The sequence below is a fragment of the Xiphophorus maculatus genome, chromosome 7 (genome assembly GCF_002775205.1).
Source record: "Xiphophorus maculatus strain JP 163 A chromosome 7, X_maculatus-5.0-male, whole genome shotgun sequence".
NCBI lineage: Eukaryota > Metazoa > Chordata > Actinopteri > Cyprinodontiformes > Poeciliidae > Xiphophorus > Xiphophorus maculatus.
Window position 1 is genome coordinate 10,688,342 of NC_036449.1, and position 27,774 is coordinate 10,716,115.

The 27,774-nt window shown below is 39.1% G+C and overlaps 1 protein-coding gene across 14 annotated transcripts in view; it reads right to left on the minus strand.

Annotated features, from left to right (window-relative positions):
• The window catches only part of mycbp2 (MYC binding protein 2, E3 ubiquitin protein ligase), a 72,794-nt gene that overhangs the window by 32,021 nt on the left and 12,999 nt on the right, over positions 1-27,774 (minus strand). For 10 of the 14 annotated variants that reach the window (XM_023336836.1, XM_023336835.1, XM_023336834.1 and 7 more), the window contains exons 3-40: positions 26,938-27,153; positions 23,500-23,653; positions 23,181-23,377; positions 21,997-22,239; positions 21,767-21,838; positions 20,715-20,811; positions 20,542-20,615; positions 18,917-19,055; positions 18,669-18,745; positions 16,230-16,434; positions 15,980-16,144; positions 15,710-15,868; positions 15,375-15,579; positions 15,123-15,268; positions 12,875-12,985; positions 12,449-12,553; positions 10,418-10,537; positions 10,258-10,339; positions 9,973-10,090; positions 8,791-9,149; positions 8,520-8,692; positions 8,075-8,200; positions 7,457-7,584; positions 7,202-7,293; positions 6,940-7,074; positions 6,769-6,852; positions 6,111-6,207; positions 5,818-6,010; positions 4,823-5,097; positions 4,519-4,740; positions 3,658-3,849; positions 2,150-2,356; positions 1,891-2,028; positions 1,616-1,794; positions 1,394-1,536; positions 1,201-1,301; positions 897-1,115; positions 597-819 (exon numbers count right to left, since the gene is read on the minus strand). In XM_023336836.1, coding sequence (XP_023192604.1) covers positions 597-819; positions 897-1,115; positions 1,201-1,301; positions 1,394-1,536; positions 1,616-1,794; positions 1,891-2,028; positions 2,150-2,356; positions 3,658-3,849; positions 4,519-4,740; positions 4,823-5,097; positions 5,818-6,010; positions 6,111-6,207; positions 6,769-6,852; positions 6,940-7,074; positions 7,202-7,293; positions 7,457-7,584; positions 8,075-8,200; positions 8,520-8,692; positions 8,791-9,149; positions 9,973-10,090; positions 10,258-10,339; positions 10,418-10,537; positions 12,449-12,553; positions 12,875-12,985; positions 15,123-15,268; positions 15,375-15,579; positions 15,710-15,868; positions 15,980-16,144; positions 16,230-16,434; positions 18,669-18,745; positions 18,917-19,055; positions 20,542-20,615; positions 20,715-20,811; positions 21,767-21,838; positions 21,997-22,239; positions 23,181-23,377; positions 23,500-23,653; positions 26,938-27,153 — 5,971 coding nt within the window. The remainder of the gene's footprint in view (positions 1-596; positions 820-896; positions 1,116-1,200; positions 1,302-1,393; positions 1,537-1,615; positions 1,795-1,890; positions 2,029-2,149; positions 2,357-3,657; positions 3,850-4,518; positions 4,741-4,822; positions 5,098-5,817; positions 6,011-6,110; positions 6,208-6,768; positions 6,853-6,939; positions 7,075-7,201; positions 7,294-7,456; positions 7,585-8,074; positions 8,201-8,519; positions 8,693-8,790; positions 9,150-9,972; positions 10,091-10,257; positions 10,340-10,417; positions 10,538-12,448; positions 12,554-12,874; positions 12,986-15,122; positions 15,269-15,374; positions 15,580-15,709; positions 15,869-15,979; positions 16,145-16,229; positions 16,435-18,668; positions 18,746-18,916; positions 19,056-20,541; positions 20,616-20,714; positions 20,812-21,766; positions 21,839-21,996; positions 22,240-23,180; positions 23,378-23,499; positions 23,654-26,937; positions 27,154-27,774) is intronic. The other 4 variants (XM_023336837.1, XM_023336824.1, XM_023336829.1 and 1 more) reach the window with 3 other exon arrangements.

The following is a 27,774-nucleotide window of genomic DNA, read 5'->3' on the forward strand; positions in this document are numbered from 1 at the left end:
ACAAAGTAGTAACATAACACTTTGTGTTCATTATTTGTCAAACCTTGTAGGAACAGAAGACAGGGTTTGCATATGCTACCAGAATAAGGGATATGGTGTCTGGGGAAACATGGAAACAAGACACAAGGAAGTAAGGGAGAATGAACCTCAGGAAGAAAAAACAAAAGTATACAAAAAGGAGTGAGAGGAAGGAAACAAGAAAGAAAAGAAATACATATAGATGGAAAAAAGGGAGAAAGAAGGGAGGAAGGACACAAGAAAGGAATGGATGCAAGACAACAGGAAAGTAGGGAGGATAGGAAGGAAAAACCCCAAGAGGGATAGAAGTAAGGGCACAAGGAACAGAGGAATGGAGTAAGGAAGAACTTGTGAGAGAAAGGACAGGAGAAGGACACTAGGAAAGGAAAGGACAGAAAGGATAGAAGGAAAGAACATAAGGAATAATGGACACACATAAGAAAAGAAACATTTATCTAAACTCATCGAAACCTGGAAAACCCGAAAGTCAAATTCCAGGCCTTACCAGACTATGTAGGAACCCTAATTACGATTTTTTTAAAAACAAGAACTGCTTTTCCCAGATATAATAATCTCACCTGGAAGCACCAGCACAGTGGTGGGCCAGCCAGTGGAGCCTGAGAACTTCCTAAGTTCAGTCCATGTGTTGATGGTGTCGTGGATCAAAGGCTTCCCGCCCAGGTTTGACAGGTGGAGCGTGCGGCTGGGGATGAGCAGCCGAAGGGCGTCCTCCGGCTGCGCAGTTCCGCATTGCGGATCAAACTCTATGGTGGTCCACCGAACACAGTCTGGGAAGGAGACCTGAAAGCAGAAATAACGATTTAAACGCCTCGCTGCATGTTTTGATGATTTATTGGTATGGTTAAAAGGTGAAGTACCCTATATTGTGTGACCCCAGCTTGCTTGTAAGGGTGGTCGCTCTCGATCACAGAGTAGTGGTTTGAAGTGGTGCAAGCCGACAGGCCGATCTCAGGCTGGTTGCCGGTAGTGCTGTCAGTGGATTGGTTGGGGTTAAAGGAGGGCGGGGCGTATTTTTGGTTGAGGGCAGAAACGGCGGGTAGCAGCTCTTGAACTAGGCCAAATACCTCAACAGCAGCCTGTAAGAGGAAGAGGAGACATTATAACTCATGATATCAATTAAAGGATTTTTTGGTAGCACTGCTCAAAGCTTGTAGCTTCCACCTTTGGCACAGAGGCAGCAACAGGTCCAATGTAGGCCAGAATGAGTGGCAGCAGCATGGAGAAGAGGCTGGAAGAACTTAACAGCTCTGGAATATCATCAGCTGCAAAGACGAAAGGACAGCTACTGTAAAAAATCTGAATGCATATGTCTTCAGCTCCAAAATTTCTCCATCATATTAGCTTTTGCACTTACCATCAACTGCAAAAGCCCTGTGGAGAAGGTCCTTTGCAGCTCTGACCACAGCACTAACCACAGACAGAGCTCTGCTACAGTTCTTGTCCTCCTCATTGGCTTTGCTGAGCAACTGAGACTGGAGGTCTCCATCATATTCACTCCTTCAGTTATTAAACAAATGCGTTAAATAAAAAGCAACTTTGTAGACGATATTCAAGAATAGATTGGCTCTGTGTTTACCTGTAGTAGAGAATCTGAGGGATCTGACCCCTGGTCTGATTGGTTCCATTGCTACTCAAGCTGCAAGTGCTGAAGGTGAAGGAAACGCCATCTGAGCACTGCACTGTTGTCATACCTCCGTCCCCATTGGCTGTCCTGCTGCCGTAGTTACGCAACCGAACAGCATATTTCACCCCTTCCTACAGCAGAAAATAATTTACACTTTAACACTCGGTTGCAGATCTTTGAAGCTTGACAGAAACCCCTAAACGGCCTGTTCCAGAATGATCAAGTACCTTTAGCGGCACTGCCTTGTCCAGGCGGATCTCCGCAATATCGCTGGGAGAGTCATCAGTGCTGTAGGTGCCCTTCACCAGCTCTAAAGACGTCCACCTGTGAGAATGCGTTGAGTCGCCAGGGTGTTCCGTCTGTGCCTGAAGGACACGTGTACAAAAGTTGGAAATACTTCTTTTTTTTATTTAAACCGGCCTAGCAACAACACAGCTAAGAGTTATGAAAAGCTAATCAAGGCAGAAAAGATTTATGAGTGCTTACATCATCAGCCAGCACCTCCAGCTCATACTCATGGATGCCCCCTCCTCCGTAGACACAGACCCCGACCAACACAACGCCCGGCTTGTCCACCGTCAGACAGATGGCGTCTGGGGAGCCGTTGCCTGTGTTCCAGCTGCGACCTTGGCTTGTTTTGGTGAAGCGGTTTGGAGATGCTTTCACAGAGTGGAGAGAGTTCAGTCCATCAACCTAATAAAAGAAGCACATACTAAGACATGTATCCAACAGTTTGAGTTTATTAAGAAATTAGTGACAATGGTTATAGCAAGGCAAAAAGGTATATAATAAGTGACATGGATCAGGTCGAATGTTAAAGAAATAAATACAATATACAACTAGGGATGAACTTATACAAAACATTTGGGTACCTACAATATATCCAATACATATTGCCTTTATAGCTGATAACCAATACGAGATGCCAATTGAGTTCAAAATATCAACTCAATTATTTTGTCTTTGTTTTAAGATAAAAGTGAATTATGATTTACAACAACGACTCTCATAGACCACAGACAGTGAGATCTCTTCTGCTACTAAAATAAATAATGGTGATTTATGACAGAAAGGCTAAAAAGGAATGCTCTTAATTATAACTACTATAGAGAAATTGGATTTAGCTAAAACTGTTTTAGCAAGTTAAGCCTGTACTGTAATTAAAACCAAAAACCAACAAGAAATCTCTGATTCCAAATGACAGGATTACAGAAAACTATGAAAATATACTATCAAATAAACTTGATCTCCTAATGATTATAAAAAAAATAAAGTTGCTATTTCTTCCACCCTGATGAGACTTAAGGACCAGACAACTACTGAGATACATAAGCGGGTACACTGGGGAGGAAAAAGTTGTTTCCCTGACAACAGACTGAGGAGAAAAACATTGCTGTGGGGGGGCTGCTGTCAAGTGACATTGCTATGGCAACAAGATTCCTGACTGCAGCGACTGATGATAATAATAGGGAGTGTGCATGCAAGAAAGGCTGACAAACATTTGGCCACTCCTATCTAATGACTCATCAAAACATAAAGGACAGCAGAATGACCCCCCGCCCCCCGCCCTCCTTCAGTTTGTTGCCGTTTTTTTAAGAACAGGAAGGACAAAGTGTCCGTTACTGTCACAAGCTAGTTTGGTGACAGTTTAAATTGAATTAAATGGCAAAAGATCGCTAATAAGTAGAGGGAAGAAAAGGTCTGGGTGTGACATTTGATTAAAGAACGAGGAAGAAGATCCAAGTCATTTGATAAACTAAAAGAGACAGAAACATGAGATGAAAATGCAAAAAGCATAAATATCAAAGTTACGTTAAGCACTAAAGATTGCTTTTGTGTATGTGCTCTCAAAAAAACAGGTCACTGAGTGAACATAAAGCTCGTGATGAGGGTGAGGTGTTTGTCAAACCTAAGCCTCGAGGCAAACGCTCTTGTTGTTTGTGTTTTGTTGCTCTCAGTGAAGTGAAGTGAATGTGAAGTGAATGTGAAGCTACCTCAGAGCCCATGGCGGACGCGGTGAGCTCAGAGACGATGGAAGCCAGCAGCCCGCAGGTGTTGGAGACCAGGTGAGGGGAGAACAGCTCGACTTCCTTCCTCAGAGTCTTCCTCACCGGCAGCACCACGATCACCAGCATCTTCTCCAGCACTTCTCGGAAACTGGTCATACCCATCAGGTTCTCTTCGGTCTGAAACAGTAAGCCACGATACACATAGGAATTTTCTTAAATGCTTATATAACTGAGTTAAAACACATTTTTCTTTCCATTTGAAAACTTCATACTTGTCTAAATTAAAATGTGAAGATTTTGGTCTATTTTACAGTTTTTTAACTTTATTATCTTTATGTCCCGGAAATCGTGAAATTATACAAATGAAATTAATCAAGTTGGCTCCTGATTTAGTATAGAAAATTCAAATCTATGATTTGGTGAAATGGAGAAGTCGACTACTAAATACAGATTTTATTTTTAAGACGAGTTCTTAACCTGGGGTTACTGGGATATGTAGCTGTTTTAATTCCTTTTTTTGGCATCAATTTTTTGGTATCCATGAGTCCAATTGAAAACCCAAAACAGGTGAAACAGCCTTAAGTGATTTTGAATGAGCATGTATATCACTGGGTTTCCTATTAGTGACTGTGACAAAACTAAATTCACGAATTGTCAAAAAAAATAAAAAAGACCAGAATATATGTAATTTCCATATAATTTAATAAGCATTTCTCTGTAATTGGTTTTCGTTTTTCCACACTTATCCAAAAATTTAAAATAATAAAAACAAATTCCATAGAAACGGTTAAATAAGATTTAAGAAAATCTATTCACAGGGTGAGTATCACTGCTGTCAAAACTTACATGGCTTAGTTTCTCCATATGGGCCACCAGCAGGGGGAAGCGATGAGCAAGGGCAGAGTCATTCTCTGTGCTGACTTGCTTCACTAATGAACGCAACAGCACTTCTCCATCGTATGCAATGGGCAAGATGGATGTCAGCTTGACTGAAGTGTTACAAAGAGCTGACATTACAGCTGCCAGCAAACGGCTGCTGGATGTGCGAAAATTTGCCTCAGCAATGTCCTGGATTACAATGAGAGAGAGAATTTTTTTTTTTCTCAGAGTGAAGGTAATTTTAGCTTCTGGAAGTATGAAATCCTCCTACCTGGTCTAGACAGTTAAGCAGATCACAAAGACAAGCCCACTGCAGAGCTGGAGTTGGGTAGAAGGAGTGAAAGCAAGCAGTGAATGTGTTGTGGCACTCCTGCAGCACAGCTTCCAGCAAGGTAAGAGGCTGAGACAGGTAGCCCTGAGGGTCATTATCCAGTTTAGTCAGGCAGTTATCCATGCCTTCTGACAGGATCTTCTTCAGCAGGCTGCGCGTCTTTCCCACACACTCGGCCAGCTTGCTGGACTCCTCCACCACAGCTTTGGTGCTGGCTGTAAATCAAAGACAGAATAGAGCATTATCATTCTTATAATCGGATTAAGTAGTTTCTGTGTTGCAAAGAAATGTTAAATATTCAACATTTTTCATTCCAAGTAATATGTGTTTTGAGCATTTTGTTCTCAAATCTTTTTAGCCCCATTTTAAAGCAAGAGTACAGAAGTTAATGAGGAACTTATTAACTTCAGTGCTAAGTCTTTAAATATGCAAGGTTCCTACAATTTGTCAATTTAAATATTTTATACTTATTATGCAAGCATGTTTTTTCTAGATTTGTTCAACAAGTTTTTATGCAATTCTAGACATTCGAGGACAAAACTCAGGATCAGGAGTGTCAAACTCCAGTCCTCAAGGGCCGCTGTTCTGCAGTTTTTAGATGTGCCACAGGTACAAAACACTGGAATGAAATGGCTTAATTACCTCCTCCGTGTGTAGATTAGTTTTCCAGAGCCTTGCTAATGACCTAATTATACTAGTCAGGTGTGGTGCAGCAGAGGCACATCTAAAAGTTTCAGGGCAGTGGCCCTTGAGGACTGGCGTTTGACACCTGTGCTCAAGACTACACATAGGAACCAAGAACATGTAATGGATGAATGCATTTGAGAAAGAAAATAAAGTGTGAAAAAACATGTTTCTGTACTTTGTTTTTATCTAGACCTGAAAAACATTTATATTAAACAACACAATTTTCCAGACTCTACAGGCGTCCCTACCTGCAATGGGGAATATCTCACAGATGTAAACCCTGAGTAAGCGGAGGCAGCACGTGCCAACAAAGCGGAGTCTCTCCAGGTCCAGCAGTGTTGCTGTGTATTGGAAACCCTTCAGGCCTCGAAGCTCCTCCACTCCCAACACCAGGGTGGTCCAGCTCCAGTGAAGAACACTCAGCAGAGACTCAAAACACTCCTACAAGCAAAGTGATAGTCAAAAGCAGTGGCAAAAAAAAGAAGAAAAACAGACTTACATAGTCATTACCAAAACACAAATAAAAAAAAAAAAAGCTCACCACCGAGACCGTCCGAGCAAACGACCGCTTCAGGATATGAACTGGTTCACTGGTTTGCTGTTTTCCTTTAGAAGCGTTGCCATCATGGGATGGAAGCCTAGTATTAAACATCAAAATTAATAACCTTTATTATATTTACCCAGTGGCTCTTAAATGCACAATATAAATAAAGTTGATTTGAATTTGAAATTGAAATTTGATAAACCTACAGGCAGACACAGAGCCTTGAAAGTAATAAAACCTAAATTGTACATGTTGGTCTACATGCAAAACATTATGTGGTGGAAAAGTAACACTTTGAGTATTATGGTGGCGGCAGCATGATGCTTTGGGGATGCATTACTTTAGCAGAGAAAGATAGAATTGTCACAATTGATAGAAACATTGAGAGAGCTAAATACAGGACAATGACGACAAAAATGGGCAATGCTTTCAGTCTCAACACACTTTTCAGATTTTCCACCTACTTCACATTTATGTTTTACTTTGTGTTGGACTATGTTTGTGATTAAAACGTGACAAAAAGTGGAAAAATACATAGCAAATTAATACTTTTTTCAGACAAAGTGTGGAAAAATGCAAAATATATGAATATTTTTTCCAGGCATTTCAATACTTAATTAACTTTCAACAGAATGTAGAAATGTAGCCTGCTTGCCTGTAAAGCAGCTGAGGTATCTGACCCGCATTAACATCTGTACCATTGTTGGATTTCTTGGAGCTTTTGAACTGGAAGACAACACTAAAAAAAGCAAAACAACCATACATTTGATACACTAATTCAAGGGTTTAAAATATATTTATTAGCTTAAATGCAATAATGTTTCACCCATCATCAGTTGTGATGGTTGCCTGTCCGTGGGAACCGCAGTCGCTGCTAGGGCCAGAGACTCTGGCCCACGCCACGTACCACCAGCCCAGCTGCAGCAGCACCGGCTCGTCAAACATCATGGCGTATTTCTCCCTGGAAACAAAAAGAACTGTCAATTTAAGCAATGCAAGAAGGTAGATCACAAAAAAATCAAAGGTCAGTAAGGGGAACCTAATGTACTAAGGGGGAAAAAAAACAAACAAGGAAACATTATTCGTACCTGGCAGCACAATCATAAGCCAGAACATCGGTCTCAGCTAGCAGATCTCCATCTGTCTCATGGTCGCCTCCGTCGGGTCCCAGCTCAAAAAGCTACACATTTTGTTTAAGAAAGGAGTCTCTCCTTATTCTTTTTTAAGAGTTTGAGTACTACATTACAACTACCAATAACATCTATATGTGCAAAATACTCTAAGCAGCACATGTTAAGAGGTTAAATGATCAGCTCTTACAGAAAATTGCCAAAGTTTCCCACCTTGATCTTGGCGGTGTACTCCCCTCGTCCGCCGAACAGGCCCAGCCCACCCAGCAGGATGTCGGCATCAGCACAGAAACGGATGGCCTCCACAGAGTGAGCCGAGTAACCCCAGCCACCTCCGTGACCTATGAGATTAATCATGGCATCAATGAAGCTAAGCTATACCGACTAAAAAGAGTTCATTAGCCATTAGTTTTAAATCGGGTTCCTCAGAGTTTATTGGAGTTTTTCCAGAAAGGTTCCCTAGTACTCTAGTTTCAGATTCGAAGCGATTCAAGACAGTTTTTAAAATATAAATGAAAAACAGGAGTCTCTGACACGTTGACATATTTATGGATTTGCACAATGTGCAAACCATCAGGCTTCAAATATGTGTGGTGTAGAACCAGCAAACAAAACTGAACAGACTGAAAGGACAGAGCTTTTAAACAGGAGGACTAGAAAGAAAATCTAGTAAAAATGCCAGGTGAAATAAATCAAATAAATGTTGATAGGTTGGTTTATAAACTGAAGACATAAAACTTTTTATTTCTGGATATTTTTTTCAATAATTCAAGGATGCAACAACCAAAATCTGTGCATTGGCTTTCACTCTGAGCATTAACTCCATCTTACTTTCAAAGCGGTTTACAACACTGTAGTCCTCCTTTGAGTAGACCTTCATCACTGCCTGGGTTTCTTCTTCTGCGCTCGCTACACCCATCTTCAGCTCCTGCATGGCGGCTAATGTATCCAGGCAACCTGCAGCGAAAAAACCAGTTTTTCAGCACGTCAACTAATTCTGATCACGTTAGTTTACCCCGTAGCTCACAAATAATACTTTAATTTTGCTGAAACAAAACAGTAGGTTTGAGATAAAATTAAAAATGTGAGAAAAAGCTCAATATCGCAGCATAATAATAAAATTTACAAGGATTTAAAAAAAACAGGTGTTACTTATTTTTACAAGATGCTGACATGGTAATACTTTTAATTACATATAATGAAAAAAATTATAAATAAATCACTGGAGATCTTAACAGGCGTTTATTAAATAATATGTCAGGAATATGAGGATTACCAAGAATGTGTAGAGCTCCATGGGAACGAGTGGTGGTTGCATGGGATCCCGAGGGCAATGCAAGTTCTGGACTGAGAATGCTACAACGGGCCTGTAGATCTGTTGCAGAGGGCATCCTAGCATCGGCTATTACTGCGTTGTAACACCACATCTCTTTTGAAGCCGGCAGGAACCTTCAAAAAATAGTTGGGGTTAAAAGATTTTAAAGTCCAGGTCTTATAATCAAGCAAATATTGAAAAGCTGTTCATTTAAAAGACTGCAAGGATTTACCTCCATATGACATCATAAACCGGGTCCAGACAGAGGCCGAACCCCTGCAGGTCCTCCTGCTCAGAGTCATTGAATGTTCTGCAACTTCCGTCCATTTTGTTGATCAGCAAACATTTAAATGGAGGCGGCTCAGACACAGAGGATGGAACAAGCCCAATGATGTGCTTGCTGGCAAAGATCTCAGAAGTAGCCAGGACGTGAGAGTTGATGAGGGCCTCATCGATCCGCAGGAACGTCTGGTCTCCGCTGGCGCCGATCCAGGTGGCCTTTCGTCCGTATTTGGCACCAATGTTGGGCATGGGTGACGGCTTGGCGTTCCAGTAGGGCATGTCCAGGATGGGCCGGCCCAACTGCCCTTTCTACAAAGTAAGCAAACATTCAGACTGAAATGCAAAAGAAATGCAACCAAGCAAACAAGCGCTTATTATGAAAAGATCTGAGCTAGGTACAGTTATTACACTAAAGTTTTGAACATTACAGATTCAAAAGTTCTTTTAATAAGATGGGAGAACTGATTTTATTGTTGTTGCCATTTGACAAAATAAATTAGATCACATTATGTTTTTGTTTTTTATATTAACAGGATATTTGCGGGATTCAGCAAGTCAAATTCAAGACGTTTTAAGGCCATCTTGAATAGAATTTAAGGCAAAAATACTATAAACACAGGGGGTCTTTGGGGGATTCTGCTGTATTATGATCAAACATCTCAAAAACTGACATTTCTGGGGTCTGTTTGTGGCTCTAAGCAGCAGCTTTGTCCTTCTCACACTGCATGTTGCTCTGTAAAGTCTCAACCTCCTTAGTGCCTAACTTAAAAGTTTTTATTTTGTTTGCTTTAGTCTGATGTAGGTTCGCAAAAGAAGTGAGAAAGTGGCGAAAACAATAAAGACGTCTGCACTTGACTCAAACTTTTACCCAACAGAAATATTCCTCGAGAAAAAAAACACTACCTAACTCTTCAAGATTAAACAGTCCTGCCACGACAAAATGTAAGACCTGTAACGTACTTAAGGCCAACTTGCATTTTCCCAATAAATTTAAGACATTTTACGACTTTTTAAGGATATACGGACACCCTGGTCACTACTGTCAAATCATAATTTTTACTCAACTTTATCATGCCATAAGAATTATCCAGACCATGTGTAGGCAGAAGACTATATTGCTACATTTTCTCACCGAGAAGCTCCCAAAAGTGAAGACCTGCCCATCCATGAGGAGAACGGCCGTGTGATTACTGCCTGCCGTCACCTGGACACTCGGTCCCGGCAGAGCCTGAACCAGAGTCGGAGAGCCCCTGCATGGTAGAAATGTTGAATTAGCTGGCTAGTTTGAAGAACTGCCTGTGTTTCAACAACCTAACCCATTAAACAGATCTGGGCTCCAGAATGTAGCTGCAGAACTCCAGCTATTGTGGCCATTCCTATAAATTTCTAACAACATTGCAAATCATCAATCTGTTACCTGGAGTTGACGTCTCCATGACCAAGCTGACCGTGTTGGCCATACCCAAACGTGAAGACATCTCCATTCTCCATCAGCACCACTGTAAAGCAAGTTTTGTTTATAGCAACCAGACAAAACCATCAAAGGGCTAAAGCAGCAACGACAAGAAAGCGCTTACCTGAGTGGTGAAAACCGCAGCTGACTTGAACGGCTCGCAGCTCACTGTCAAACCTCACCGCCCCGGGGGGATAAGTGGTAATTTTGCTGGCATCCTTCTCTCCGCGCTCACTGCTACCATCTAGAAGATAAACACTGAAGTCAGCATATCCGAGTGGAGAGTAAATATCGAGAAGTGTAGTGGCGGCTTTAGAGCGCCGAGGTGGGTGTCTCTGCAGAGTCCTGAGAAACAGAGCTAGAGGGGAAAGAGGCAACAAAAGAAAATGAGAGGAAAAAAGGGGAAAACATGCTGGAATAGAAGGGAGGGGCTAACGGTTGTGCAGGAAAAGGGCCGTTTGGCATCAGGGCATTTTAAATTCAAAATTTCTTACATGCATTAGTCCAAAAAGAGAACAAAAAAAAATCACAGGGCTAAAGTATGACTGGACATTTTCTCGATCTTTTCAAACCTGGAGCTGTTTAAAAAACAGATTTTACAGTGAAGGAATAATCCTCTGCTTTCTTCAACGCTCTCACTCAGCAGCCTATCCCTGCTTCTTTTTTTTTTTTTAGGACAAGGCTCAGGGCACAAATTTCTGAAGACTCTGGATAATTCACCAACTACCTGGGTCTGCAACGCTACAGTCCTCTGCAAATCTGAACCGCTCACCAATCAAGACACTTTCAAAAACGGGCAGCTCAAAACAAACTAACAAGCACGTGCTGCATATTTTGAGCTGGCAGGTATGTCATGCAGTAAAATAAACACTCTGCAAATTACTAAAATAAAAACACAAAAAGGAAGAGCGGCAAAGTACAGCAATATCATAACTTTATAGAAGAATGGAAAAACACACATGACAAGTGTCATAGTATTGCAGGGTATTTTCCGTAGAAATTAAAGCTAAACCATTTATTAATTCTGACTTTTGTCCTTAGAAAACCATTTTTAAAAGTGCATAATCAGCAGATGTATTACAGAGACCGATTTTTCATTTACCAATAACAGTTTCCCCAACTAAACTCATCTCCTGATCCATGTTATCCAGTCACATTTTGCTCAGCCAACGTTTTACAATAACAACCTTCTTTTGGTGTGCAGAACTGACTTTGCACATTACTTTGCTGATCTAAAAAAAAAAATCTGTATTTTCCCAAAAAAAGTTGAAGTATTTTTTTAAATTATTTATAATGGGGAAAAAGAGAAACAGTGTTGGCTGCAGCAGCTTTCTGTTTCCACACACTGTACACATTTAGGAAAGATCTGCTTAAAGTGCAACAAGAACACCAGCTGTCAATTTTACAACTTTTAGAACAAAGTAGTATGTTTATGAAGCAGGGAACGGCTTTCTGTATGTTTTGTCTGCACACATTAGGTGGATTAAGTGAAATATGTTACTTGTATAACATCTAAAGAAAAAATAATCTTGCGTCTAGGAATGGTTAATTATCGGATTATTTATAATTATTTTGTGAAAAGCAAGTTATTTTTAAGAGTGATAATTTTGTCTATGACCTTTAACTATTTGCAGGGATATACAATGACATACAAATTCTAAACCGGTGTCCAAAATTTGTCCAACTAAAACTGCTGGTCATAAAAGCCTCAGCAGGAGAAAGTCATTACTTTACTGACGACTGGCTGTACGTGTAAAATCAGATGCATTTTTAGAAACATAAAGGTTTTACTGAGACAACATATGTTGCTGTCAAGACAAATGGCTGCTGCAGCATCAAGGATGTAATTGATGATAATGTGAAACTGATTTAGAAATGGTTTACTCATAGTATTGTTTTAATGAAGCATATCAGTATCAGGGACAAGAAAAAAAATGCTAATCAGCAAATCCCTAATAATAAACCTTTTCTGTAAAGAAGTCCTTAACTAGCTCTACTGAGTTTACAGTCCTCCATGCCAGCAGGTGTTTATCCTGGTGCAGACTTTAAAGAGTCCTTCCTTCAGAGAGTGAAAGGAGGTGGACGGGACAGCCAGATTGGGAGATGGGTCAAAGGGGCGTCTCCGCACCCGCTGAATTAGTGAAGACCATAGTACCTTTGTGCTTGTCCCGTTTATGCCTGAGTGCCTGAAGGGGTCTTATTCTGGCTAGGGCCTGCTCACGCTGGTTCATAAAAATGGGACCAGGAAAAACAAGGGGGCCTGGGGGAGAAAAAAACTTTCACATGCATGCACAATGCTCACAAATGGGATAGAAATACATGGTAATACTACATCACAACAATACACAGACAAGGAAAAATATGTGACAAGGAAGAGGGAAGTCACCAAGGCACACAAAACCCAAGCTCTTGCCTCACATCTGTAAACAATCCAAAACTATAAAGGATAGACCTACTGTCAGTCAATCCACATTTTTATAATCCATCCCAGCAGCCAGGTATCCTGAATATCCCCACCAACACTTTGAAGCATTAAAACGTTATTTCCAAACCGCATTCTTCTCCATCTTTTGGGCCATACCTCTTCCCTCCTCCAACCTATGCCGGCGGTTGATTCTCTGTCGCTTCTCCTCCTGGCGGATCTGAAGGTGCTCCTCGATGTTAACTCCTGGAGGGGGAGGGACAGGCACAGCTGAAAACATAAAAGGCCCCGGGGTAAAGGGCGCCCCAAACGGGATGAAGCCGGAGGTGGGAGGATGAGGCAGAGCAGAGCAGAGCAGAACAAGACAAACATCAATGAGCGAAGGAGGGACTTGATGGAGAAAGCAAGTGACTGTGCAACACAAGCATTTTAACAGAGTGAACACTGACAAGTTTATGGAATACAGCATTCAGACAACTACAAAGAAGAATGTAATATTGGTAGCATATTGTGTACTAATGGCCTTAAACAACAGCTCATGTATCTTGAACTTTTTCACATTACGATGACAAACTAAACAGTGTGTCTTTGGGAGTTTATGACTCAATCAAACACAAACTAGTACATGATTGTGAAGTGGAAGAGTTGATTTTCTACTTAAAAAGAAACTAAAAAATATAACTTCGATCTGTCATCAACCCTCTTGAGCCAATACTATGTAGAACTAGCTTTTACTGCAATTACAGCTCTAAGTCTTTTGAGTTAAGTTTGTACCAGCACAGCACATCTGACTCTGGCTGTATGTCTTGCAGCCTCAAACTGATTACAAATACAATACTTTTCCAATCCAGAAAATTATTTATCGTTTTTATTCCGCTTCCCAATTGTGCATTACTTGTTGAGATAGAGATAAATCTTTATTGTCATTGTCACAAGGACAACGAAATTTAAGCAAAGTTTGTCACTGCAATGTGATAAAAAGTTAATAAGTTCAAGGGCCAGGGATGCTTTTGCCAGGTACTGTGTGTGAAGGCAAGTGTTCATGAAGAGCTCAAACACACCACTCACACATGTATGTACAGCACTAGCAAAAGGCTTGGTCATTTATTTAAATTTTGTTTTAAAGCAGAAAACTTTTAAAGTACAGTACAGACCAAAGGTTTGGACACACCTTCTCATTGAATTCAATTAGAAAGTGTGTCCAAACTTTTGGTCTGTATTGAGTACGGACCAAAAGTTTGGACACACAGTTGTGTCCAAACTTTTGGTCTGTACTGTACATTTCAGCCAAAGTCTCAAAATCTTTCTTTTCCTTTCATTTCTGCTTAGTTCTTTGCTCAATGCTTCCCCCTTGTCGAGTACAGAGTCTGCACACAATGGAAATAGTGGACAAGTAGCAGACAAAATAAACAGAAAGGGGCCTTAAAACACACTGTATCTACAATAAATGATCAGCATCTGAAACTGGTATCTTTTGGAAAATGTAAGAAAGAATAACAAAGGCTAGACTGAAAGCAAGTTCTCTTATTGTCCGTTTTACTTTAGGAATGTCTTGATGTCACACTTTGTTTTATTTTATTTTTTTTTACAAATTTAACAAAAGAAATGACAGGCCTGAAAAACACAGCTAAGAGTTATAAACAAATTCTAAAAATTCATTATACAAACGATGAGTCAAAGCTTTTGTACATTGCTCTAATTTAGACAGTAATTTTCTTTTTCCTAATCAATTTTAGAGACGCTATTACAACAATAAACAATTGTGGTTAAGATTGTAACATGCATATGAGCCTGGATTTATGTGAGACACAAACAAGACAAGTGATGAGTCCGCTGCAAACCATTTATGCACAAAGAAAAAAAAATAAAAAGTGAAAAATAAGTGTGAAAATGCAAGAACGAGAAGAAAAGTTTATTAAAGATATTTCGAGGCTAATTACTTAAGTAAATTAAAGTCACTTTTTATAACTATAGCAGATCCAGGTGAGTTTTTCCATTTGTGAGTTTTCTTTTGTAAAACATCAAGATAAACTCTATCCTCCCAACAACAGACTTCTACAAGCACATAAATTAAGTTGTATTATATAAAACAACTGAACAGAGGACTTTTTAATATATTAATTTATATTTTTTTGTATTACATTTAGATTTCTCAAAAAAAGAAAAAAAAAGTTTAATTTTACTTTTGTAGAGCTGTAGCAAAGCGTTTGAGTCGTATGTGATGATATGGCATGAAAATCAGGATAATTTGGCAACAATTACAATTTTTTATTTATTTATTTTTTTGACTAGAATGCATTCGACCTCTAAATGGTAGGCACTTGCAAACATCCGTGCTTATATTTTGTCTGTTTGCATGCTTAATTAAAATGAGGCATAAAGTGATAAGATAGAAGTGGTGAAATACCTAGCAGCAGATCCAGTGGAATCATCTCCTTCACAGCATCAAAGATCCCCCGCTGCCGGGCTTCCTGACCGTCCAGCTCCCTGGCGCAGGCCTTACAACAACCACACGCTGAGCAGCCAGACTCTCCAGACCCACAACCACAGATACTAGCCCAAAGATAAACACAAACAGATAAAGGTCAATTATTACATTATAATTAATAACTTTAAACGTACTGCATATAAACACGATCTTATTCCATCGCCAGCTTACCCTCCTGGTACTCTGTCTGGCCGCCCACTGCTGACACAACTGGCACCGTACCCAGTGCAGTCTCCACACACAGTGCAAACCATGCACTGGTCCAGCTTCCACTTGTGCATGCCCGGCTGACACATCATGCTCTTCTCTTCCTTGTCCTCCAGCTCGTCCTCCAAGTCCTCATCCATGGCCGTGGCCATGCTCTCAACGCCAAATGCTACAATAAACACGAGCACCAGCAGAACGATAAATTAGTCTGATGACATCGCAGTGCTAACGTAAGTCTATTAGAATAGCTGGTGTGTATTGTTATGGCTACTGGTTTAGTCTGCCGTCCATCTGCTCACCTTTCCCTGCCTGGCTCATGGCTCCAGTGTCTCTGCCACACTGGCCCTTGTTATTAACCCCAAATGTCCACACTTCTCCATTCTTAGTGAGAACACACGTATGAGCCTTTCCCATGGCAACCTGAGTTACAAAATGGCCTTTAAGATCTGTCACTTGGCCTGTGGAGAGACATGAAGTGATTATGACAAAACAAAAACAAAAGAAATCCTGTTCAAGCAAGTGTCAAACTTGTTCTCAAAAGAAAAGCTGAAATACTCCTGTTAACTTACAGGTGCTGTCACTGTAAATGGCATCCTTGCCAAACATATAAAGCTCTCCATCCTTTGTGACGATGCTGCTGCTGCCGTTATTGCAAGCCGTACACACAGCTGTCTTTGTCTCCAGTTTTATCATCTTCTTGGGTTTGTACGGCTTGGGCTGCCTGCGGCTTTTAGCTGCAACGGGAAATAAGACGTCTGCTTAAATCAACACCCAATGTTACTTTACGAATGTTTAAATGTAGTTGGGAATATATCCTACTGGATTCCCCGTCCTCTCCCTTGCTGGCAGAGCCAGTGAAGAAAACGCTCCCGTCTTCAGCCACTAGAAGGGCGTGGGAGCCATCATGGCCGACTGAGAACTGAATGATCTTCGGAGACTTTGTGATGGGCAGCTCCACCCATTTACCAGCTGATGGGCCACCCTGCTTAATACCGAGGCTCTGGTACTTTCCTGTGTAGTAGATCTGAGAAAAGAACATGTTGGAAGATTGTTGTTGAATATAGTTAAAATTAAGTTTTAACTATATTAGAAAGAGAATTTTCACACACACTATGGTAGAGTTTCAACCTCAACAACAACAAAAGAAAATCAAGAAATGAACTGTTACAGGCTTGATAGTCTGAAATCAGCTTTTTTTGTTTTGGTTGGCAACTCCCTAGAGCAGTGGTTCTCAAACTTTTTTCAGTGATGTACCCCCTTAAGAATATATTTTTAGTCAAGTACCCCCTGACACGGGCAAAACATTTTTGGAATAAAAAAGAGGTACAGTGCTGTAAAATCACTGTCTGATTTATTAAAGCCAAACAACTTATATCAGTGAACCTGACAAATACATCCATATAGCAAAAATTGCATGGTTAAACAAAAAAGAAAAACAGAAGACAGTGACCACCAGGAAGGTATAAAACCAGTCAAACCGTTTTATTTTAAAGGATATTGAAACTAAATACTGAATATAAATTTCAGTGCATGAACACACATTTATATTTTATCGAACTTTTTACAAAATAATTTTTCCCAAGACTTATTATGAGGAGCCTACTAATTTTTTAAAGATATTTTGAAAAGCTTCACGTACCCCCTGCAGTACCTCCACGTACCCCCAGGGGTACACGTACCCCCATTTGAGAACCACTGCACTAGAGCCTGCTGCATGCAGGCAGCGAGACCAGATGTAAATTTGCAAGAACAACAAAGACAAGAAAAGGAATAAAGCTGCAGCTTAGTCGTATTCCTCACTTTGCTCTTTATTCATCGCTGAGGTAAGTATTGGCAAAGTAATAGCATGGCTGATATCATTTATGAAGAACAACAATGCTTCAGTTCTTTAAACGTGGCCAATATTAAAGATCATATGCTTAAAACGATACATTTTCTAATAAAAAGTCAGTATTATTTATCAATCATAGGAAGTAGAGTTATACTCTAAAATAGAAAAATATGTGAATACATATTCACAATAATAAATTTGACAAATTATTACTAAAAATGTATTATTTATAATTAATTCTAAATTATTATTATAATAAATTATTATTATTCCCTCTACTTTATGTAAGTAGAGTGAACAGGAGAGCATAAACCAAATAAACCAAAGGTCATGTTTTGGTAGATGACAGTAATCCAGTCATCTAGCAAACTAATGTGTTGCATCATAATAGATTATTTTTTTAATCTATTATTAAAAAATAATCTTTTTTTTTTCATTAAAAAATATGAGTGAGATGCCATCTAATTAATTGCTTGTTGCTTATGTATTGAAAAATTAATGTGAATTAATTCAGTTTAAATTCAGTTCTGAATGTGCAGCTAGGCAATGACTATTATAAATAATAGTCATTATTATTATAGACATTATAGATTATAGACATTATAGATTATTAAAGACATTATTATAGACATAACAAAGATGGTGTGGGGGAGGGGGAACTGCAGATAAAATGCTTTGAAATCAGGCACATAAAACATGCACAATGTCGCTAACATGAGCTGCTATCTGCAAAACAGGCACACTGCACCACACCTAGACTCAACGTACAACCAACCACACCCTCCAACACACCCTAAACCAGTGTTTCCCAACCCTGGTTCTCAAGGCACACTGCCCTGCATGTTTTAGGTATTTCCTTGCTTCAGTCCAACTGATTTCAATTGATGACTGATTAACAGGCGTTGGTTGAACTGCAATCAGTTGAAATCAGGCACATTAAAGAAGGGAAACCTCTAAAACATATAGGACAGTGTGCCTTGAGGACCAGGGTTTGGAAGCACTGGTTTAAACCACCTACATAGTAAGCGCTCTCATCAAGATGAGACACTTTCAAAATATGTAAATTATTTACTTCAACTTAGTACTCACTGAATGTGCTCCAAAGAAAATGATTTATCGTACACATGATGCAGTTTCACCCGTAGGATCTTCAATCTTTCTAAAAACATGCTACCAGGCTTAATCAGAAAAAGAGCCTCTGAAAAAATGAATTCCTAGCTCGGTTAATACAGCTTCTATGTACCAAGTATATGTTATTTAGATGATTATTAATAGTATCTGTAAAGTGGGGGAAAAGTGCACTGAAATTACTTACATAAACTTTTAGAGGCAGAGAGTTTGGCCTACCCTTATCAAGATAAAAGCTTAGCTGTTGACGCTGCGATAACTTTCATTACTCTTAAATGTTCAGACACCCGACTGCTCACCTTTCCAGAGGCAGTTTTCATCAGAGCAAACTCCCTGCCAGCTCCAAGCAATGCTGCCTCTTCATCAAAGCCAGTGCCTAAGAGAAAAACAGATGACTGAAAAAAAACATCCTGCAGGATAGCATGAATTAAAAAAAATAAAAAAATGTTCCAGCCTATCACACACCCCTACAACAACTAAGTACTTGTTGCAGCTGTAAAGCCCCATATGACACTCAGCACCCACAGACTCATTTTGTATCACTTACTGATGATGTGTAGATCCTTTTCAAGGTCGAAGAGAGAGATGCCACAGGCGTGCAGGCATTTCCTCGCCAGCTTCAGCTGCAGCTCCTGCTGCAGAGCCGGGTCTGTACTCATGGTGTAGATCCGCACAACAAAACCGTCCTGCAGGAGTGAGGGCGTCACAGGGGGAAACGTTGTTTGACTTTACAGCACAAAACTGTTACAGTTTGACATTTAAGGCATATTAAAGATAAACACCTTCACTGAATGTTGTTTACCCAGCTGCAACCATTTAAACAACCAATAAGTTCCATTAGCTGCAGAAAATCTGGGTCAACATAATGAACTTGTGGTTTATATTACAAATATATGCACAGTCTTTTTTTTTTAATTAAAATTATTTCTAAGAGATCAAAGCATCTCGACTTAAATCCTACTTGACTCAGCTCTGTGCCTGTAAAATGATATATCTGCCAGAGACGCAAGTGAGGCAAGTAAAGAAATGTAGACAAAAGCAACTATTTACAGAGCAGAAAACAAGAATCGACTTCAAGTGAACAGAAACTATAACTCAGCATGGCAGTGATCACAGTCATGTATTGGACATTCATCCAATCAATTAACTGTAAGTGGTCTGTGCAGCTTTTGCAGTGACGAATGCAGACAAACTCCTCCCCTCCAAACAGTACTCCATCCATACAATTAGCTGGGAAAAAGGCTTCTTCTTACAGTGGGTGTATGGATTTCACGTATTACCCTGCCCCCACTCCCATTACAAAGTGCTTTCGCTAGAGAGGTTAAGCTCTCTGGAGAGCACACACATGTGGGGCCGCAGCTGCCACGCCCACACACATCTAGATGAAGGGATACAATGTGAGGCCTCTCTGTGGCACAGCTGATGATCAACTGCGGATTTCAGGGAGAGAAACATGTGCTATACATAGAGAATAAAGAGAGGCAACTAACCTCAGTTTGACTAAGAAAAATACTGTTTGAAGTCCATTTGCATTCATTTATTATCTAAGAATATTCTCAGTTGAAATATAGTCTGAATGTGATTCAATTTTTATAATCACCTTAAGTTTAACTGGTGCATTCTAGTAAAGGGTAGCCATGGGTTGGTAGTGGTATCAAAGTATAACAAGATTTTGTTTTCTTTTTTATTATTTCAAATTCGAAACTGCTAAAATCTTCCATCATAATGTTTAAATCTTTTTTAATGAGGCACCAGAGAAAGTGCCAGAACAGAGTTTTCTCTTGTTTTATGGAGAGTCGACTAATTCAGTGCTGCCCCTCCCTCACTAGCTGCTGCGCACTGCCAGTCAGCTGTCTAAAAGAACTCTCCAACAACTTCCCTGGATAATAATGAAGACAAAAGTTAGACGTTTAGAGATATTCCAAGGGACTATTTGACTCTTTTAAACATCCGAAAATAAGGAAAACTGATTGACTTTACTTTTTAAAGCAAGTTATCAGCTTTCTCCATTTGGTGTGCTGCTTGAGTTTTCTTTCCAGGATTAGTAATAAAAAGTTAGGGACTCTTATAAATGTAGCTTTAAGCCTTCTTCTGAAAGATGTGGAAAGCTTGAAATATTTTGCTATTATAGTAGATACAATGCAAGAAGAACAAAAACCAATGAAAACTTACATCTTTGCAGGCTGCTATTTGGTTAATGTACTCTCCGTCTGTGAATATGATGTTTTGTCCATCCGAATGTTGACCTACAGCAAGAGGCAACATGAATATAGTGTTGCTTAAGTTAATGTTGGCCTAATTTAACAGCACATTGATGAAAGCATGTAAATGTGTTTCCTTTGTACCTGGCATGGTGACCACCCCCTCATGTTCCAGGGTCTCAGGGTTGATCTTGATAGCTGACATACTGTGGTTACTTGTGTCCCGATACAACAAGTACCCCTGAGGACACAACACAGACACTATTACTCATCTGAAATTACAGCCGACTCTTCTTAACAGGACTGTCACAAAACATGAAATTAGGATTTTAAGTATCATTTTAAGTATTTAAGATCTTCTTAAAAACAGATTGCTTGATATTTGTTATTATTAAATAACAAATATTTATTGTATTCAACAGCAGGGGGCACTGGTTCCCTCAAAATGTGACATTATTGTCAAACTAGAGAAAAAAATAAAAATAAAAAAATCGCATTAACTCTACAGGTAATGTCTGAATGCCACAAATTGAATGGGTGGACTGCTCTCCTAAAAAAGATAAACTGAAGCAGAAAGAATTGCTGAACTTCAAGTGGCAGCCGTAAAAATAGAAGCGTTATCCCAAAAGTAGGTAATACAACACAAAAATAAGTTTACAATTTTGAAATCATAATGAATTCCTCAAAAAATAATCAATAGCTTGCAGGTTAGCCTGAAATTAGCCAACAATAGTTCAAGTGCTAAAAGTGGCACTGGGGAAAAAAAGTGGCACTAGCATTGGAAAGAAAAAAGCAACCGCCAGCTAACATGCTAAAATCATCATGTTAGCTGACTTTAGCGACCACTAGCCAATATGCTAATAGAAAGTGCTTTGCAGCATTACCTATTATGCTAATGTTAGCTTAAGAGAAAATAAGCTAAATATTTTCCTATAAAAATAGGAAAATATCTCAATGGATTTTCTTGCTTTAAGTAGAGAAAAGCTACTTAGATAATAAGCTTTTAAACAGTAAAAGAGATTTCGCCGTAGAGATTTCTTTAAAAAACATGAATAGAAAATGTAAAAACAAAAACATTTTAAGCCATGACTTGAAAGACCTGAACAACTTGATATTTGATACTTCACAGCAAACTTTATCATATTAAATGTTTTTTTTGAATATTTCTTATGCAAAACAGAGGCTGTACTAGTTACCTGAGCAAAGCCAAGCCATGACCTTTTCTCCTTTCGATTCCTGATTCGAGAAGTGGAGTTGTAGACGTGTCCCTGTGCGGAATTGAGCTTCGGTAAGTTGACAACCTCCACTAATGCTTTGCTGAATGTAATTTTTTCGAAGTTGCTGAAGTTACATGCTGTGGGCTTCTCTAGCCTCTTGTCTTATGTTTCCAACAACTTGAAAAAGCAAAACTTGAAGAGTCACATACCCTGACGGTACCACTATATCCAGATCCAGCTTTGTAGAGTCCATCCTTGCAGAGCAAATACAAGAAAGAACCATCAGTTTGTAGAAGACAGCGTTCGTCTTCATCGATGGATACTTCCTTAAGGACCCATTTGTTCATCAGTGCAGCACGTTTGATGCCATTTCCAAACCAGTCCTGGATTTGGATTTTCCCCACCAGGACAGCCTGGACACTTCGCTGTAGTGCATTCAATATGGTGGGGACCTGGTTTGATTGAACAAGACAGGGAAGTAAACCTCTGATTAGAAAAAGGTGGAACTTCCTGATATTTACATTTGCAGCAGACCTGAGGCAAATTATACTAATGTTTCGTAAACTGTAGGTTTACATTTCTGTCTAAATGCATTTTAACACAACACACAAACTGACACCATTAACATGAAAGTGACTTCAAATGCCACTGATCTCACAAATGTTTACCCATGCACAACCAAGCAGCACACTTTGTACCACTCCGACATTGTGATGATTCACAATTCAGGTAATACATAAAATATAAGCGCATTTATTAGCATAGAGAGGGATAAAATTTGTGAGTCTAGAGAGGTCCGGTGAATTCTTGATCAAGTATAGAGTTCTTTCTACATACAACTGAAGCGTTTTTTTTTTCCCTTTTAGGCCGAAACAAAACAAGAGAAAGAGGATGCAGAAGCCGAAAGGCAGACGCAAAAAGAAGATTAGCTAACCGACAGAGGAATTCAAGCAGAGTAACATGATTAAAAAGGAGAATCAGAGCAGCTTGACATTTTACAAAACTCAATTTGAGCTGTCCAGACATGGCCCTGAGCATCTGTGCACAGAGGAAATGGACGAAGGCAGCTAAAGTTATGTTTTGCAGCCCAGAATGGACTGGAGAAAAAAAAAGAAAACTTTATGCTACACCCAATTTTTATTCATGTTTTTCCTTTCCATTTGGGACTAGGTGTCTTCTTATGAAATATGACAGGTAATGACCTCTAATTAGAACAAAATAGCTCTGAGATACCTCCTGCAGGTAGATAGTCACTATTGGAATCACTCAATGGGAGATTGGCAAAATGATCCAAAAGATTTCAAATGGATGTTGTATAATTTTGAGGATAAGGCTGATCTGTCAGACTACCTGCTAATTTGAACCTGTTAAAGTAAGCTTAGTGGTTAATTACCTGTATAGTCTGACAGGCATGGCTACCATTATTTGTGAGAATGGCAGAAACAGCCTGCAGGATTTTGCCTGTATCTCCCCAAGCCACCACAAGGCTGAAAAGGCATGCACAAGACAGAGCGGTGATGTCCTGTCCAGTTGGGTCGTTGGGCCCTGTGCTCCGGACTGTGGTCTCCAACAGCAGCTGGAAAAGAGACTCTAAAAACAAAGCAAAATAAAAAAATAGTGGAGGACTTAGATATTTGGAAAATAGAATAGAATAATAAGTAATTACCATTATAGAAAGGCAAGTGCAAGTATAAGTTTAAGTATAAGTTTACCTAACACATCAGGAGGCTCTGTCTGAAAACCCTCTGGCTGTTGTCCCTGCAGCATGTCCAACAAAGCCTGAAGGCTGCGCAGGCACAGTAACGGGTGAGAGAACCGAGTCTCTTTAATCAGCTCAAAAACCCCACACAGGCCGATGCCGATGATCTGCAGATGAGGAAGAAAGCAGGTTTGTGTAAAGGGTCAGTGAGGAAAGATATTGGACATTTTGCTAACACAAAATGTTTTTCTTCCTGCATATTTTAATGCAAAAGGTAGATTAACAAAGGATTGGAATCTTGCTCAATCTCCTATAGTATGCATAGTTAATTGGGTTAGCTTAACCCTCTATGGTACAATGTTGCTATTTGGCAACAAATCACTTGAAGCCCTTCCACACACATACAGTACCTCCAATTTTACAATGTACAACACTGAAAGAGAGATGAGACTCTAAGAAAAGCAACAGCAGTGTTTAAATTTGTCACATAACCTTATGGAGGGAAATTTGACACCCTTTTCTACAGACCTCTTCACAGGGAAAGGGTCTCACCATTTGACTCCTCAGAAATCATGAAGAAAAGTATTTTTATGACATTTTTTGACCAACAAAAAAAAATACATACTCAACAATAAATGAGATAAGCTCACTATTCTGTGATTCATTGTGCTGTATTTGATCATTTAATAATAATAAACTGTTAAAATGTTGATGTTGCCATATGGCAACACTGTACCATTAAGGTTGCATTGTATTGCTAGCCTGGCATATTGATCTTCTAGAGTCTGCTATAATCGTGCTTTTTTTGAGTCCTTTCCATATTGCATATGACTATATTTGATATTCTGTCTTCCATTTACATCATTAATGCAACAATGTTTTATAGTTTCTTAGGAAGAAAACCAATCTAGCAGTTCCTTTTTATGGTAGTGATGATGCATTAGGATTTAGTGTTGAAGAAAATGAGCAGCTTGCAACTTTACAATGAGACAGTGAGGATGATGAAGACTATGAGCCAACAATGAGGGTGAACGTGCAATTATTTCTTGTGTGTTGCATTAGACTGGTATGTTCATAACATAGTAAGGGTATTTGCTTGTTTTCTAGATCCACCTCTTCACTGGAAGCTGAGAGTAACTGCTTCATCAGCTTCCACAAGCAGTAAGGCAAAGACGGCAGGATCAAGACACTCAAATCAAATAAAAACCATTATATCAATGAAATATGCCAATAAATTAAATTGTTTTTAGCTTTCAAATGAGTTTCATTGTTTACTAGTATTGCTACTGGAGACTATTTAGATATAAATAAAGGTTTTTACGATAATAAGCCAAATTCTCTTGTTTTCATTAATTTCCACTATGGTACAGTGTTGCCAAGTGGCAATGTCAACAAAAAATAAATGAAAAAATTATATATTTTTTAAAATTTGTCTTTATTATGTTTACTTGGTTTATTTTATGTAAAAAAAAAAATACATTCCAAACATTTTTTTTCCAACTTGCATCATTATGTGTACCATAGAGGGTTAAATATCAAATTAGTATGTTGGGTAGAATGTCAACTGAAATTGGATGTTTACATATGTGGAAGAGTTTGGCCCAGAAACAGATGTCCTTTCCCATCTTTTATAACCAGGCTTGTTAGACAACCAAATAATGCTGCAATCCCATTGAAGATCTGTTCTTCTCTAACTAAACAGTAAGCTTTATTGCATAAAGGTCCAATAACAAAAAGACAAAATGGACAGATTCAATGATAACTTCGGAATTAATTTTAAAAACATATTTCAAGAATTGTTTTCTCAACACATTCATGTTGTTAGCATTGCCAACATATATTTGCAACATATATCTTGGCATCAACAGTTACAACACGATGGAATTAAAACTAAATCCTAAAAAGCGCTGTATCATCAGAGAGTTTGGCTCAGAGATTATGTAAGCATGAAGACTTACATCTCTTTATCATAATCCATAGTAAAAGAATCTACATTGCTATGGAATATTTACATGGTAAACACTGCTTCAGTAACAGTTTTAATTATACAGTGGGTCAGATTCAGGAGAGGCAGAGTGGCCTCCATGCTGGGGTGGAACGTCTGAGCTGAGGAGGGTTTGGGTGGCATTAGTTTTCCAGTCAACGAGTGTTTTTTGGACCTTGTTGACTGGTCTCATCTTTGCTCTTTGCAGATGATGATCTGTTAGCATCTTCAGTGTGCAGTGCAAACAGAAAGAGGTGAAGTGAGTCACAAAAGAAAGGGATTATTGGGTTTCCATCTCTGATGCAGTAATTCACTCAAGACGCAATCTTGTTCAAGCAAAAAAGAGTGAAGGAAAGATGACTTCCGAAAAAGGAACATACAAAAACCTTTTAATCGGTACCGCACAACGGGAGATAATTAGCATTTACTTTTCAGGGACACATTCAGGAGTGACTGTATTAACAAAATGTAAGTCCAGTTCTGCATTTGTGAGTCCAAGCCTGCACCCATATTTAAGCTCAAACTGCATGTATGCAAAAATAGCACACCAACAAAGTGACATGTTAAGAATCAGCAGACTGTAATTTACACATGCTAGATTTCTGGTAACTACAACTCAAGCCACAATAAGCATAAATAAGACTGATTGTTCCTTTATCAAAAGCACTTACAAACCATCAGGGACTGGGGATAATGTGAGTGAAATGTGGAAAATGTCAAAAAAAAAAAAAAAAAAAAAAAAAAAAATATATATATATATATATATATATATATATATATATATATATATATATATATATATATTGTTTTCAGAGATTAAGTTATATTTCTAACCCAATTTCCAAAAATGGAAAACATCTTTTAACTTATTTTCTCTGTTGTCAGTGCACCACACCTGTCAAGCACCAAACCTATTTTTTTCCACCAGTGAATAATTGGCAGATAATTGTGTGTAGACAGTTTGCTTGAGAGGCTAAGTTTACCACCTTATTGTCCCTGCAATAGCTGTAAACAAACATTACAGACCCTTAGTCTCCAAACAGCTGCTTTATTCCTGAGTTCTGATAACCGCATGAAAACAAAAACATGATCACCTCTAGCCATGTTGTCTCACATAAGAAAATATTCCATCTTGTTACAGTAAATGGCAGTGGCTAGGTAATTACCCAGGCACAAGGGTCATACGTTAATTACACCACTGCCATAGCAACATGTCAAAAGTCCACGGGTTGACTCTGTTCTAAACAAAGGGGAAAAGCTTTAGCAAAAACAATTCTTCTTTGATCAGTGCTTAAAGTTATTCCTGGTAATATCAACAAAATTACAAAGTTTACAGGTCAAAAAAAAAAAGTTGAATTTGCACAATTAGAGCCATCAAAAGCTCATCAAAACTACAAATGTCTCTGCCAAGACACAAAGCAGTGACACCGCTACAAAAAAAACAAAAAACTCCTTCTTGGTTCATACCTTTGGCAGCTTTACCGCCGGCTCACGGTACTCTTCCTCCTCCTCGCTGTCCGAGTCGCCGCTCTGCACCGAGGTCCTGGAGGCCAGAGCTAGGGAGGCCTCCTTCTGCTGCCAGTCCAGAACACAGTGTCGCACATTGCAGTAGACATTAAACGCAGAGGGGTTACTGTGTAGTTTGATGTCTGGCACGAAAAGAGCTCCATCTAGACTCTCGGCCTGTGGAAATAAAAAACAAACAACAAAGATCTATAAATACTTTACTTGGTCACTATGTTCTCAACTAGTGCATTCACAAGTACATAAACACTGAAAGGAAACAAAACAAAAAAACATTTCCACAATGGCAATTAAATAGAAATCCCAACTTTTATTCTTGTTTCTCTTCATTGCTGAAAGAAGCGAGGAATTCCTCCTCCAAACCAAACATACTGGTAACACTTTATTTGATGAGGTGTGCATAAGACTGACATGACACTATCAAAAACATGAAGGAGTCTTAATGAATGTCTATGACCATTATCATGAAGTGTCATTCAGTAAATAATGAGACTTTTAATGCAAAGTTGCTCTAAAAGTTGCATTGAAAGTCCATTAAAAGTGTCAACTTTGTAGCATTTACAAAATAATGTCGCTTTAATGCAAATTTGGCACTTTTAATGGACTTTCAATGCAACTTTTAGAGCAACTTTGCATTAAAAGTGTCATTATTTACCGAATGACACTTCATGATAACAGTCAGATACTCATAAAGACTCCTTCAGGTTCATAACAGATGTTATGTCATGTTTATGGCAGTGTCGTTTCAGTCTTATGCACATCCCGTCAAATAAATTGTTA